The sequence below is a fragment of the Muscardinus avellanarius genome (genome assembly GCF_963383645.1).
Source record: "Muscardinus avellanarius genome assembly, chromosome: 7".
NCBI classification, from domain to species: Eukaryota; Metazoa; Chordata; class Mammalia; order Rodentia; family Gliridae; genus Muscardinus; species Muscardinus avellanarius.
Genome location: NC_137793.1, coordinates 114,678,891 through 114,694,763, shown reverse-complemented (window position 1 = coordinate 114,694,763; position 15,873 = coordinate 114,678,891). Strand labels below are relative to the sequence as shown.

Sequence of the window (15,873 nt, the reverse complement as noted above, 5' to 3'; positions counted from 1 at the left end):
ATTCTGGATAAGACACAGGGAACAAAGCAAAAAGAGAGGCAAGTGGGATTAAGTCAAACGAAAGAGCTGCTGCACGGCCAAGAAGAGACAATCTATGGCACGGAGGAGTGCTTAACGAACTGTGCATCTGGTAAGGCGCTATCATCAAGCACATTCTTTTAAGGAATTAAAAATAAAATCTCAATAGCAAAACCCCAAATGACTCAATTTAGAAGTGGGCAACAGACCTAAATAGCTATTTCTCCAAAACAGAGATGCACAAAGACAAATATAGTAAGACTACTCAGCGTCACTAGTCACCAGGTGAGTGTAAGAGAAACCATAATAAGATAGCATCTCATTCCAATCAGAATGGTGGTTGTATCAAAAGGGCACAGAACAAGTGCTGGCAAGAGTGTGGAGACAAGAGAGTGCTTACACACTTTTGGTACCAATAGTAAATTAGTACAGCCTTTATAGAAAACAGTACAGAAGTATTTCAAAACATGAAAACTCTATAATACAGCAAGCCACTACTGGGTATATATTCACAGGAAAAAGTCAGTGTGTTGACATGCCCTGTGCATTCCCATATTTATTATAGCACTATCTGCAATAGCTAAGACATGGATACCGCCGAGTGTCCATCAAGTGATAATGGATAAAGAAAACACGTTATGTCCACACAAGAGAATTTTATTCAGCAAGAGAAAAGATCAAAATCCTGCCATTTGTGGGTACGTGGATGGAACTGGAGATTCTTAAGTGAAATAAGCCAGGTTCAGAAAGAAAAGTCCTACAAGATCTCACTCACGTGTGCGACTCAAAAGAGTTCATCTCTTCAGAGTTGACGATAGAGTAATAACTGTGGGTGGGATAGATATGATTGCTCTGATTTGAACATTACACACTGTATACACGCAAGGAACATTACCATAAATATGTACGATATTTACTATCAATTAAAAAGAACAAAGGGACACCAGAAAGCTCCCTTGCCCCTTCTGCTACGTGAGAACACAGCAAAACAGTTTTCCAGGAGCCAGGAAGCGGGCAGTTGCCAAGCCAGGTGTTCTGCTGCCTGCTCTTTGGCCTTCCCAGTCTCCAGATGGTAAGAAACAGGCCTGCTTCTATGAGCCGCCCAGCCCACGGCGCTCTGTTAAAGCAACCTGACACAGAGGGTACTCTGCACAAAATGACAGCCCTCTTCATAACCCTGATATAAAAAAGAGCCACTTCCAGATACATTTCCTTTCTCCTTTTCCTTCCTTCTCTTTCTTTCGTTTGTGTGTGTGTGTGTGTGTTTTACTGATCAATGAATGCAAGGGGAATTAAACCTCTGTGCTACGTCTCTTGCCCTTGTTATTTATTTATTAATTATTTATTTTGGTACTGGTGACTGAACCCAGGGGCATTCTACTTTGAGCTACACTCCAAACTCTCTTTTTAAGTTTTTATTTTGAAACAACTTTTCAATAAGTTGCTGAGGATATTGTTAAGTTGCACCTGTAATCCTTCTGCCTCAGCCTCTCAAGTACTGGAATCACAGGCATGTGCCACCAGGTCTGATGCCACGTGTAAATTTAAATGGACAGGAAGTACAACCTTACCAAGGGCCTTGGAAGAGAAGCAAAGGTTGGATGACTATCTTGACCTACAAAGAGAATGGTCTTCCAGGGAGTTACATAGCATACCGAGGAGTGCGGTGAGCTTTGGAAGCAGTCCAACTTGTACCATCTTATTCCTCAAGCCTGTGTCAAAGGACAGGTTTAGTAAAAGCCGGAGGGTGATATTCAGCAGATCCTCATGCTCACAAGGTATCATTTTTACCAGTTTTTCAACAATATCCATTTCCACCTATGAATATAAAATAATAAAATACAGTGAGGTTATATCACAAAATAAGACAAAAGTATTAAAAATAATTATTTTCTTTGTCTTTACTCCAATATCTATCTATTTTATGTGTTCCCATTTCAAGCTATGAACTTTCATGGAATCCCGCTTCTGAGGAGAGAATATACGCTCCCACGCTATCCCTTCCTCCCCTCATCTGACCGCATTAACTGCAAGGGAAATGACAGTGGGTCCTCAGGACACTCCGCCTGCTGTGCCCTGGGCCCTCTGCCAGCTCAAACAAGAGCTCATCCTGGCTGCCAAGGGTTCCTCAGTCTAGAAGTACTGGGCAACTAGAACAAATAACCAAAGTACAATGTGAGAAAAATTCATTGTACAAAGGAGCTACTAACCTACCTAGAAAAAAAGATGGCTTGGAACTACAAAAGGCATCTTAAAAATAAGCAAGTATTTGTTCTCTGGTCAAGAGGGGCAAGAGAAATACAGGCTGAAGAAAAAGCCAGTGGACAGGCATTTAGAAATGAGAGCTGGTTTGAGGAACTGGAAATCCTTTGGTGTGAACGCAGTATAGAGTACATGCTGGGGAACGGGAAATATAAAGAGAACGTAGATCAGAGAGGCTGCTAATGCTCTGCTAAGGAGTTTATCATTCTAAAAGTGACAGAGTGCGCCTGATGATTTTAAGCCCAAGGGGTGACATGGCTGGACTTGGGCATGGGACACTTCTGAAGTCCAAGTTCCTTGACACCAGCCAAGGCCAGCTGGCCTGGCTTCAGAACAGAAGTCTCAGGCCCCTTCTTTGCTCTTTATCCTTGAGCTACATGCCCCCAGCCTGTTACATGTTTAAATCGTTAAAAAAGAAATCAAAGATTATTTCATGACACATGAAAATTACATGAAATTCATATTTCCACTCCCACAAGAAAGCTGTATTGAAAAAGTCATCTTCATTAATTTACAGACTGCCCACGGCTCCCCTCACACTGTAGAGTGGAGCCGAGTAGCCAGGACAGAGGTCATATCACGCACAAAGCCTAAGCTAGTGATCATCCGGCCATTTAAAAATGTCTGCTGACCCCTACTATGTATTATACAACTGCATGGAGAGACCTTGTGTTACAGTGAGAAGTTACAGAGGGCATTAGCAATTGTTCACTTGGTAATGAAAGCTCTAAATTCAGATTTTTGAAGGTAGTAATCAAACTTTGTAAAACCCATCTCATGTCTTTTTGCTGCAAAAAAGTCTAAAAAAAGAGAGAAATCCTACCTAAGTTCATATTTTGGGATCCTAACAAAAGATTTATAAATAGACTAGTTTTAGTTTTTCTTTTACTGACGATCTAAGACATGTATTTACACTGTCCCTTTCATAGTTACTGTGACCTTTCATTGGCCTCATAAAGATTACATTGATAACTGAGCCCTCGCCTTGCTTAATCCTTTCCCATCATGCCAAGGAATGAACACAATTTTTTAAGAAACTGCTAAACTGACAAACATGTGCCTTTTCCGTTAGACTTCTATACATACTGCACGGTCTCACTGTAGTTATTCTCTAGAGCTCCTCATTAGAGTAAAAACCATTTACCAAAGACTTCCAAAACCAAAGCAAAGCCTGTTCTAAAATGTAATGGGTAGGAAAAGAATACAGAATAGCCACCGTAATTCTGAAAAAGAACAACACCGAAGGCTTTGTAATGACTTCAAGAATAAACCTCCAGTAATCAAGAGAAAGACGCATCAGTGACAGAAGACACATTAGTAGAACAGAAGATGGAGTTTAGAACAGGGCCACACGGATACAGCCAACTGATGCTCATAACCACATCAACACTAAGAAATAGAATGATCCCATTTAAGACACTAATTAAAAGATTTAAGTAAACTAAACGGAAACACATTTCTACAAAGCAAGATATGTATTAGTTCACATAAAGAGTAATAAAAATTAAATAAATAATACAACCTCACAAATAGATCACCCATCCTCCCACTTTTTTTGGGGGGGGGGTACTAGGGGTGGAACCCAGGGGCTTTCTACCTCTGGGCTATAGTCCCAGACCTATTTTATACTTTATTTGGAAACAGGGTCTCCCTAAGTTGCTGAGAGCCTCACTAAGTAGCTGAGGCTGGCTTGGAACCTGTGCGACCCTCCTGTCTCAGCCCCCCAGGCACTAGAATTACAAGCGTGCGCCACCATGCCTGGCTCTCCCACTTTCTTAAAAAATAAAATTCTCACAGACTTCAGCTTTTCCTAAATAGGTAATATTTTTCTTTGAAAAAGCAATAGTGTATGTATATACGATGTGTTATAGAAAAAGTTACAAATAAAGTAACCTGGGGAGTTTGTCATTAGTGTCTCCATTGCACTTTGGAGTGTGAAGCTTGGGCCATGACTTCATCAGGTGGCACAGAGTCGCACACAGTCAGGTGTTGGGTGATAAACACTTAACCTTGAGCTGAAGTCAGTGCTTGCCTCAACATGCAGTGCCCTCTAGCTGTATTTCTAAAACGCGGAACTTACAATATTTTGTAGTATACTTCATATAGTGACAGTCCAACAACAATCCAGCAAGTTGATTTCTGGCGTTAACTACATTTTTCAGCATTTCAGTGAGCCAACATTTAAAAATTGCCTATTTTTAATCTTATTTAAGATATCTTTAAAGAAACAAAGAAATAAAGCCTTAAATTTTTGCTCAACATACAAAGAAAGGGGATGAAGCTGAGTGTCTAGAGAATTTTTCCTTAAGTAATATATTTAATGTCTCTGATTTCCTGATACTTCATCTGCAAAATCAGAAGACTAGATTCAGTAAATTATTATATTGTCAAGTCAAATTCTAATAATCCTGATGTCCAAATAGAATGTATTTTTTCATAATAAAAATGAAATGCATGCCATCTGTAGTGAAAATCTTATTATCAAATACTTCTCATAACTTTGGATAAATAACTACTCTGAACCTTAGATTTTCCTCCCCAATAAAAATGTTTGATGAGATGACTTATATTTTATCTTCCAACTCTGTGATCTCACTAGAAAATAATTTCATAATAATTTTGAGGGTTTTTTTTGCAGTACTGGGGATGGAACTCAGGCGTATTCTACCTCCAAGCTACACCTCCAGCCCTATTTTTTTATACTGTATTTTGAGACAGGGTCTCACTGAGTTGCAGAGGACTTCATTAAATAGCTAAGACTGGCTGTAAATCCAAATCCTCCTATCTCAGCCTCCCAAACGCTGGGATTACAAGTGTGCACCACCATGCCTGGCTGGAGCATATTTCTTTTCTTTTTTTTTTTTTTTTTGGTGGTACTGGGGTTCCTGGAAACCCTACTACCTCCGGGCTCACTCCCAGACCCATTTTATATTTTTATTTGGAAACAGGGTCTCGTAAGCCAGCAAGGCTGGCTTCGAACCTGTGCGATCCTCCTGTCTCTGCCTTACAAGCGTGGCCACCACGCCCGGCTGAAGCATATTTCTTAATAAGCCATTTCAGTGAGTTATTGCTATTGTAAAACCTTCATTCAGAACTTCAGAATTACCTTAGTAGGGAAATAAAATGCTTAATCAAAATATTCTAGCTCAAAAGTGACTAAACATACTATTTTTAAAAAAGGAGTTTTGTAAGTTACCATATCATTTTTATTCTCCATAAAAATGCTGAGTTTCTTTAAGAATGACACGACTAGAATGAGCAGCTCAAAGTTGTCCCGGTCAAGAGCCTTCACCAGCATGTGCACGATGTTCTTGTTCCGCATCTTCAGCTCTGTTCGCGTGTCCTCAGCAAGGTTCAGAAGCAAATAGAGAGCAACTAGGAAAGCAAAGGAGACGGCAGGTAACTGACTGGCATACCTAATCAGCCCTCAAGACAACGGAGGCAATACATCGTTTTGAAAAATTTAACTGGTTAGTAATTGGTTCATAAAAAGATATTTATTGACTTGATATGTATGAGTTAAAAATGCCTACTTCAAGATAGACATTGTGATTAAAAGCATATAATATAAACCTTAAAGCAACCAATAAAACAAGTGTCTACATATGTCACTATCACTAGGAGCTACATTATGATGTAAGACTATAATGCAACAATGTCTATTAAAAACACTAGAAATAACCAACACATGCTGCACGACGGAGGACAAACAAACAGACAAACAAACAGAATTATAGCTGATCCATCACAGAGATAAAATGAAATTTTACAAACTCTTTAATCCAAAAGAAAATAGACAATGTAGGGGAAAGGAATGGGAAAGCCACACGCATGCACACGCAGACGTGTACACACACAGCTCAAGACTCAACTCCATGCTGTTTGTGAGAAACACTCTTAATATAAGGACAAGTTTAAGTGATTTGATGGACCACTCATTTCTATACTGATGCTAGCCAAAATAATGCCAGGGAGCTCTAGTAAAACAAGAAAAGTGGAGGTTCAGACCCCAGATATTACCAAGAACGATGAAGAACACTTCATAAAGATAATTAAGATAACTCATGAAGTGCATTATAATTCTATGTCTCTATGTTCCCAAGAACAAAGATTCAAAATCTATGGAGCAAAAACTGATAAAATGCTGGGCGTGGGGGTGCACACTTGTGATCCCAGCATTTGGGAGGCTGAGACAGGAGGATCATGGTTTGTGGACAGCCTCAGCTACTTAGTGAGGCCTTTTGCAACTCAGTGAGACCCTGTTTCAAAATAAAGAATAAAAAAACAGCCAAGCATGGTGGCACATGCTTGTAATCCCAGCACTTGGGAGGCTGAGACAGGAGGATCGTGCAGGTTTGAAGTCAGCCTTAGCTGGCTTAAGAGCTCCTGTTTCCAAACTATCTCTGGGAGTGTAGACTGGAGGTAGAAGGCCCCTGGGTTCCATCCCCAGTACCACAAAAAAGAAAAAAAAAAAAAAGGAATAAAAAATAGTGCTGGGGGTGTAGCTTGGAGAATGCCCCTTGGGTTCCATCTCCAGTACCGCAAAACAAAACCAAAAACAAACCAAAAAAAAAAAAACTAATAAAATAATGATAAAATTGGATAGATCTATAATTATAATGTTAATTCAGTATTAGTTTCTCAATGATACAAAAGTACAGAAAAAACATTAGGATATAATACAGAAGCTTGAACATGACTATCAGTAAACTTTCTCTCACTGACATTTATGGAAAATCCCACTCAACAGAAGAAAATGTGCAATCATTTGCAATTTCACTAGGTGAGACCATATTCCAGACCACTAAAGAAGTCTGCATAAATTCAGAAGAATTCAAGCCACAGAAAGCATTTTCTAGAATGACAACGGAATTAAGTTAAATATCAGTATCACAAAGACCTCTGGAAAAAACTCAATTCATTGGAAGTGAAGTAACTCCCTTTTAAATAGCCTATGGGCAAAAAATTAAAAATAAAAAGGAAAACTGGAAAGAACTCTGAATTGAATGCAAACCAAAAGAAGACATCAAAACCCGTGGGATGTCAAAGTGGTGCTTAGACTCAGAGCACAGAATATCTGTGTTACAGATGAGACGTCTTAGTGAAAGACCTCTGCTTCTGCCTTAAAACAAGAAGCAAATTAAACTCTAAGTCAAAGGAAATAGTAAAGGTCAAAAGAGAAATCATTAAAATAGAAAAACATGAGAAGAAAATCAACGAAACCATACTAGATGAAACGAATAGCATTTTACATATTACTAAACTGCAATCAGAAATTCAAGTTACTTAAAAAGAATGCTTATAATACAAGAAATATGGAATGCTTGGGGCTAAGTCTGACAAGGGATGAGATCTGTAGACTGACAGTATGGCATTACCATCAGAAATCAAAAGACCTAAGTAAATAAAGAAGTACATCTTTTGGGAGAATCACAAGATTAAATATTATAAAAAGTAATTCCCCCCAATTGATCTATAAATTTAATGCAATTTTAATAAAAAACCTGTCAGTTTCTCTGACAAGTTGATTCTAAAATTCATACAGAAACAAAAGAGTAAAAACTATTCTAGAGTAGAAAAATTAATATTAAGATAACCTGTGAAAGTTTATTATAATAAAACACTATGCTACTGGCAATGAACAGAAGCGATGGAGAGAATAGGACGGCGTGCAAAAGGAAGCGTGTACACACATGGACACATGATCAAAAGGAAGCGTGTACGCACATGGACACATGATCAAAAGGAAGCGTGTACGCACATGGACACATGATCAAAAGGAAGCGTGTACGCACATGGACACATGATCAAAAGGAAGCGTGTACGCACATGGACACATGATCAAAAGGAAGCGTGTACGCACATGGACACATGATCAAAAGGAAGCGTGTACGCACATGGACACATGATCAAAAGGAAGCGTGTACGCACATGGACACATGATCAAAAGGAAGCGTGTACGCACATGGACACATGATCAAAAGGAAGCGTGTACGCACATGGACACATGATCAAAAGGAAGCGTGTACGCACATGGACACATGATCAAAAGGAAGCGTGTACGCACATGGACACATGATCAAAAGGAAGCGTGTACGCACATGGACACATGATCAAAAGGAAGCGTGTACGCACATGGACACATGATCAAAAGGAAGCGTGTACGCACATGGACACATGATCAAAAGGAAGCGTGTACGCACATGGACACATGATCAAAAGGAAGCGCGTACGCACATGGACACATGATCAAAAGGAAGCGCGTACGCACATGGACACATGATCAAAAGGAAGCGCGTACGCACATGGACACATGATCAAAAGGAAGCGCGTACGCACATGGACACATGATCAAAAGGAAGCGCGTACGCACATGGACACATGATCAAAAGGAAGCGCGTACGCACATGGACACATGATCAAAAGGAAGCGCGTACGCACATGGACACATGATCAAAAGGAAGCGCGTACGCACATGGACACATGATCAAAAGGAAGCGCGTACGCACATGGACACATGATCAAAAGGAAGCGTGTACGCACATGGACACATGATCAAAAGGAAGCGTGTACGCACATGGACACATGATCAAAAGGAAGCGTGTACGCACATGGACACATGATCAAAAGGAAGCGTGTACGCACATGGACACATGATCAAAAGGAAGCGTGTACGCACATGGACACATGATCAAAAGGAAGCGTGTACGCACATGGACACATGATCAAAAGGAAGCGTGTACGCACATGGACACATGATCAAAAGGAAGCGTGTACGCACATGGACACATGATCAAAAGGAAGCGTGTACGCACATGGACACATGATCAAAAGGAAGCGTGTACGCACATGGACACATGATCAAAAGGAAGCGTGTACGCACATGGACACATGATCAAAAGGAAGCGTGTACGCACATGGACACATGATCAAAAGGAAGCGTGTACACACATGGACACATGATCAAAAGGAAGCGTGTACACACATGGACACATGATCAAAAGGAAGCATGTACATACATGGACACATGATTTGGGCACAGACACAAATCAATTCAGTAGACAAAGGATAGTCTTTCAAACAAATAGTTTTTTTTAAATAGCTATACATTCATATGCAAAAATAAAAAACTGTCATCCATTCCTCATATCAAATACAAAATTAACTCAAAATGCATTACAGACCTAACTGCAAACCCTGCAACTATAAAACTTCTAGAATGAAACACAAGAGAAAATCATTGTAACCTTTGCTTAAGAAAGGATTTCCTAGATACAGTACCCAAACCATAATCCACAAAACACTAAATACATTTGTAGTTATTAAAAATTAAAAATATTGTGCTCTAAAATATGTTGTTAGAAGAGTAAAAAGATAAGCTATAGACTGAGAGAAAATTTTTAAATTACATATGATAAAGGCCTGTAACCAAAATAAATAAAGAATATATATATAAAACAATCCAATTAAAAGTAAGCAAGAAATATGAAAAGGCATTTCAACAAAGTTACAGCAGATTGGCACATGAAGAGATGCTCAACATAATTAGCAAGGAAATTCAAGTCAAAAACTATACGAAAACATCGATGCAAATACTTAATTTATTTTTAATTTTTTCTCACTGAATATATTTTAGATCAGTTAGAATTAATCAGATTGAGCACACCAATCCTTGGCAATGTAAAATGCCTAGAACTCTCATACGCCAATGGTAAGAACATAGCGTCATATGGCTACTAAAAACAACCATTAGGGAGTTTCTTAAAACGTTAAACATACACCTGTCATAGGATCCAGCTATGCTAACACTAGCATTGAACAAAGAGAAAACAAGGTTGTCTGTTTACACAAAGACGTATAGAGGAATGATCACAGCAGTACTGCAATTGGCCAAACTAGGAAGCATTCCACATGACTATCAAGTCAATGCACAGAAATACCATTCTGTATTAAATAATAAAAAGGAATAAATGCTGAAAAGTGCAATGACATCGATGAATCTTTACACTCACCAAAAGAAGACAGATAAGGAGTAGATACTACATGGTCCAATCTACATAAAGCTCTAGCAAAGGTGGACTAAAGTAACACCAAACCATACACATTAGCACTATGTTTATCATCAACTATACCTTAATAAAACTGTCTAAGAAAGCATATAATAACTGCATAAATAAAATATTTGGTTGGGAACAGAGCTTAAAGTTTTACCTGTTAAAAAATCAACTTAAAAGCAGGGTGTGGTGGCGCGTACTTGTAATTCCAGTACTTGGGAGGCTAAGACAGGAGGATCGTAGGTTCGCAGCCAGCCTCTGCTACTTAGTGAGGCCCTTTGCAACTTAGCAAGACTGTTTCAAAATAAAAAATAAAAAACCAGGCTGGGGGTATAGCTCGGAGGTAGAATGTCCCTGAGTTCAATCCCTAGTACCGCCAACAAACAAACAAACAAACAAACAAACAAATAAATAAATAAATAAATAAAAATCAACTTAATGTTTTGAAACTCTGACATGAAACAATTGGTTTTTTGAGATCTGGTGTTTGGGGGATTATATGCTGGCATAAATAATAGCTATTTTAAACTATTTTAAAATTAACTTTTAAAATTGCTATTTTCTTCCACAGGCTGAGATAAATTACTCAACTTCAATTTTTTTTTTTAATTCAGTATAGTTAAAAGTGCTGGCGTGGTGGCGGAGGTTTGTAATCCCAATACTTGGGAGGCTGAAACAGGAGGATCATTCAGGTCCAAAGCCAGCCTCAGCTACTTAGTGAGGCTCTCAGAAACTTAGTGAGACCCTGTTTCCAAATAAATACAAAACACAGGTCTAGGAGTATATCCCAGAGATAGAAAGCCCCTGGGTTCCATCCCCAGTACCACACACAAAAGTGCTTTTAAGGGGATAAAAATATTTTGAAAGTTAGAAAATATTTCCATGTACTAAATTACTCAAGTTAACTACACTAAAAATATAAAGTATAAACCGGAAACTGAATACTTAAAAGACCCATGTCATTCCTACTAGTTATTTTAAGATTTTGCACTTTATCAATGACTGCAAAAGCATGCTATTGAAGTCTTAACATCTTTGAATAAAGCTTAGAAACAAGGAATTATTTGCTATTAATCAAGAAATATTTTGAAAGTTTATGCACCAATATCCTAGGAAAGTAATAAAATAGTTTACTTTTCAGAAACAAATAAGAGTTTGAAAGATACAGATTCTCACTGAAAAGGTCATACGCTGGCTTAAAATACATTTAGGGGCTAACATCAGGAAAATAGTAGAGTGAAATTTAAAGCTTTATTACTCATACTAAGGACAGATCTTGAAGAACGTTAAAATTATAAAATTTTCCATTATTCTGGAGTTAGCTTGCTAGTATGATGGCAATGGAACAGAACACACACATCTAGAGCAAGCACACCGCTGCTCTGGTCATGCTTAGGAACCCATACCTCGTAAGAGTTGCTCCTGTTTCACCACAAGCCCTTGGTATTTTTTCAAAGTTTTTTCATAATCCTTTCTCAAGGTTTGGTTTTCAAGGTCTTCATCAAGTGGAAACATAAGTTAAGGATCATATACAGTAACTGAAGCAAAGAAAACCTACTGAAAACTAAGCACAGCATCACTGCATCCTATATGCAACTTCATCCAGTTATTTTTCTAGCCCATTATTTAACGAAACTGTTCTCTGTATAATAATTGTGCTATAATAGGACATATCAGACAAAGATTCAAGCTTTGTCTTGGAGTCCCTGGGTGAAATCTCTGAACTTCACCAAATGCTTCAAGCCCTAGAAGCTGTGCACACAGATCTGAGGTAGTGTGCCAAGACTGTAAATTCCAGCACATTATTAAGCGAGTCCATGCAAAGATTACTCAGTCATAGCAAGTGATTCAGCTACTAAGAAACTAGATTCCACTTCAGTACATAGCCAGAAAAGATTCAAAAGGTGAAGATTAAACCTAAACCCTTTAGCATTCTCTTCAGATTACAGATGCCAAATTGAAAATAGTCCAAAGAATAAGGACAACTTTTTCCACAAAAGAGAGCTTTAAAAAAATGTATGATGCTCTGCACAACAGGTTACTTTCATTTTTAAAATGATATCAATAAAAATTGGGTTGAAAGGCATTAAGATTGGGTTATCAGCATGTCTTGTTGGTCTTTAAAATATGTCATGTTAGGACAGATGTAAATAAGTCTGGGCCTTCGATCTACAATAATTAAATTATAAAGGAAATATAATAAATCTCTTGAAATAAGAAGAGAATTACACTACCCAAGAAAATATTCTTATTTTTTATTATTTCGGCATATGAGAGTTAAACCAAGGAGTAGAAACTATTTGAAATTGGACTTTGGTTCACTAAGAACATCTTATAATAAATAGAATTTCAAACCACAGAATGGGCTAAGCCAATAAGCAAAACATTGTTAAAGAAGAAACTACTTAACCATTTTTTAGAGAAACTGCAATAAATATTCTTATATGGTAACATAGGCCAAAACATAATTTTTAAAATTCCTTTCATAGACTTTATGTAAGCCTTTCAAGTCTGTAACTTTTAAGAATAGTATTTGTGCACTTACCTGCAAAGTATAACAGTAAATACAACTTTAAGCTAAATCCATCAAAAGGTACTCCCATTCCATCCAAGTCATTCAGTGTACTCAGACAGAAGTACATAGGTAGAAGCAGGCAGCCAGCCCGGCGCCACAGGCCCAGAGTGGATGCAGTGGCACAGGCACTTAAAGACTCACCTACGTTCAGTGCCCCAGCACCATCACGGGCTTCTCCACACCACCTCTTGGTCAAAGTTGGAGTGAAATGTAAAGTTTATGCCAAACTCTATTTATTGTGATATTCTGAATCTTCATCCTACCTCAAGCCTATATGGTTTCCAAGGAGTGCACTTAGTGAGATTGTAAAAGAGGAACAGAACCATCCCGTCCACCCCGGCTTACAGCAGCAGACCCCGGAGGGCCACAGGCACCACAAAGGATATCTGCTTTCTTCTTCTTGGAAAGTTCTTCTTGCCAAAGCTCGTGTCTTTTCAATTCATGATCAATAATATTCATGCACAAAGCTCCAATTTTGTAGTGAGTGATAAGCCCATGAAATTGAGAAAAGCTTTAAACAAGAGGTTTTAATATACATTTAAGGGAATATATTTTGTTAATATAGTAAACTTATTTTTTGCAAAATCTGGCACAAACCATGTGGAAAATAAATTTGACATACATGTTTCAATAAATGAATATATCTATAAAATACTAGGAGGAGTTGAAACTTAAGGCTATTTTAAATATATTTTAATATAGTACCCTTACTTTCAATATAACTGTTTTAAAGAAGAAATAAATGTTAGAAAATAAATGTTTATAATTAAGCAAAATAATATTAGCTATTTAGATATTCTCAGAATAAATTTTCAGACTACTGCCTAATACAAACTAATAATGCAACAATCAAACATATATTTTATTTATTGTGTAAGCAGAGAACAAATGAGTAAAAAAAAGTTTTACTAATCAGGTTTTACATGTTTCCTAGACAATTAATTCATCTAGCTATTTATATTTATTTGCTAATGTTAGCATAATTTTAGAAAGTGGCAAACAATTCCCTAGGAATTTGCTAGAAACTTTTTATAATGTCTCAAACATCTTTTTTTAAGGATAAGTGTGTATAAAAAGAATATCATTCAACCTTAACATAAAATAAAATCCTGTAATTTGTGCCAATGTGGATGAAACAGGAGGATATTTTGGTAAGTGAAATATGCCCAGCACAGAGAGCAATACCGTATCACCTCTCTCACTACGGGGAGACTCGAGAGGTTCATTTCATGGCAGCCAAGAGCAGAGCAGTGGTTGCTGGGTGAGGAAGGGCTGACGAGAGGGGGAGGAAGGCCGGATAAGAGGTACCAAAGTACAGGTACACGGGGGACACAGTCTAATGGTCTCCAAAACATCAGGCTACCTATGCGTTGACAACTTACACTGTATTTTACAAAGTCTAGAAGAGAGGAATTCAAAGGTTCCAAAAACAAAAAAAGGATAAACTTTTAAGGAGACAGAAGTGTTAATTACCCTGATTTGATCATTACACATTATATACATGTATTAAACTGTCACACTATATCTCATAAATAAGTTAAAATTGATTAAAATAACATTAAAATTTTTAAATTGTATAAATAATAAATGTGGAATATAACATGTACATACTTGATTTGCACACACATGTACATATCTAACATTTACTGAGTAAACTTACTCTGTCACACACTTTATTCTAAGTATTCCTAATCATTTAGTCCTAAAAACTAACTAAAGAAAGTTTTGCTACTGCTATCCAAGTTTTATACATGAGGAAACGGAGGCGCAGATAAAGCAATCAAGAGCCTTCAGTGAGTAAATAGCAGAGCATGGATTCAAATCAAGACCGTCTGCTTCCAGAGACCACCATTTACCGAGGTCTGGCGTGCGCAGTCCTGGGGGCAGCGCAGGGGAAGGGACAGCGCTCGGAGGCAGAACAATGGCCAGCCCAGAGACAGGCACAGAGCAGGGACCTGCCTGCGGATACCCGCAGCACAAGCAGACCAGCCTGCGTTTCAAAACTCTCACACTTACCTAGAAAAGCAAAAAAATATGTAGATTATGTTCGTAGCTAACTCAACGCTCTGCTTCCAGTCTTCTCGCAGGACTCTGGCTAATGCACCAAGAGCGGTTTCTGAAAAGGAGACATGCACAAGCAATCACTCGCCTTGCCTCTGGAATAAAGGGCGATTGGTTTTAAATGTCTATTAATTAATAAGTAACAAAGCTAAGATAGAACTGGGACAAGAAAGGAGGATGCGTCTTTCCAATACAGAAAGCTGTCTTTAAAACTAAAATATACCTTTTACTTAAAAATGTCATGAGGAGCTTCAGGTTTATATTGTAAACAAAATATGATTTAGATAAAGTAACATATACATGTATTATGGGTGACAATAAAATATTAAAAAGGCCATTCATTTATCAATTTCCATTTCTACTCAGAATCTTACTCCCTAGCACTGAGAAGTTTCTTTTTTTTTAACCATTTGATCTAATATATAAGGAAAAAACCTGGAATAAATCTAGAAAAAAAAGAAGCAGCTTGACAGACTAACACTAGCTCTATTAAAGTAAATTAACGAAATAAAATGTATACACAGGAACACAAATCCAGTATTACAATACCATATGCTGATAGACATAAATAAAACAAAGCATCTTTCCAACACTTCGCCCTGGGCAGGCTAATCAGCATCTCTGCTAGATTTTTATCTAGAGGAAGGTACAATTAATGAATTGATTAACATACAGTAATGATATGGTTTTAAATTAGAGTTGTTCCCTGGCTTATTAATTCTGAAAATTACTAAATTAAAATATCTGTACATTAAAATATAGAAATCATAACCAAAATCTTTAATAAATATTCAGGATATATTATACTTCATGAACTGATTATCAATATATATTATTTTAAATAATAAATATTACTTATTTATTATTTAAAAGAAATAATTTTAAATAATAAAATTTCTTCAG

At 37.5% G+C, this 15,873-nt stretch overlaps 1 protein-coding gene across 4 annotated transcripts in view; it reads right to left on the bottom strand.

Annotated features, from left to right (window-relative positions):
* Window positions 1-15,873, bottom strand: part of KIFAP3 (kinesin associated protein 3) — a gene marked incomplete at both ends in the record, with an annotated part of 119,016 nt that overhangs the window by 80,056 nt on the left and 23,087 nt on the right. For all 4 annotated transcript variants that reach the window (XM_080699010.1, XM_080699011.1, XM_080699013.1 and 1 more), the window contains 5 exons: window positions 1,674-1,836; window positions 5,477-5,655; window positions 11,741-11,830; window positions 13,287-13,420; window positions 14,926-15,025. In XM_080699010.1, coding sequence (XP_080555136.1) covers window positions 1,674-1,836; window positions 5,477-5,655; window positions 11,741-11,830; window positions 13,287-13,420; window positions 14,926-15,025 — 666 coding nt within the window. The remainder of the gene's footprint in view (window positions 1-1,673; window positions 1,837-5,476; window positions 5,656-11,740; window positions 11,831-13,286; window positions 13,421-14,925; window positions 15,026-15,873) is intronic.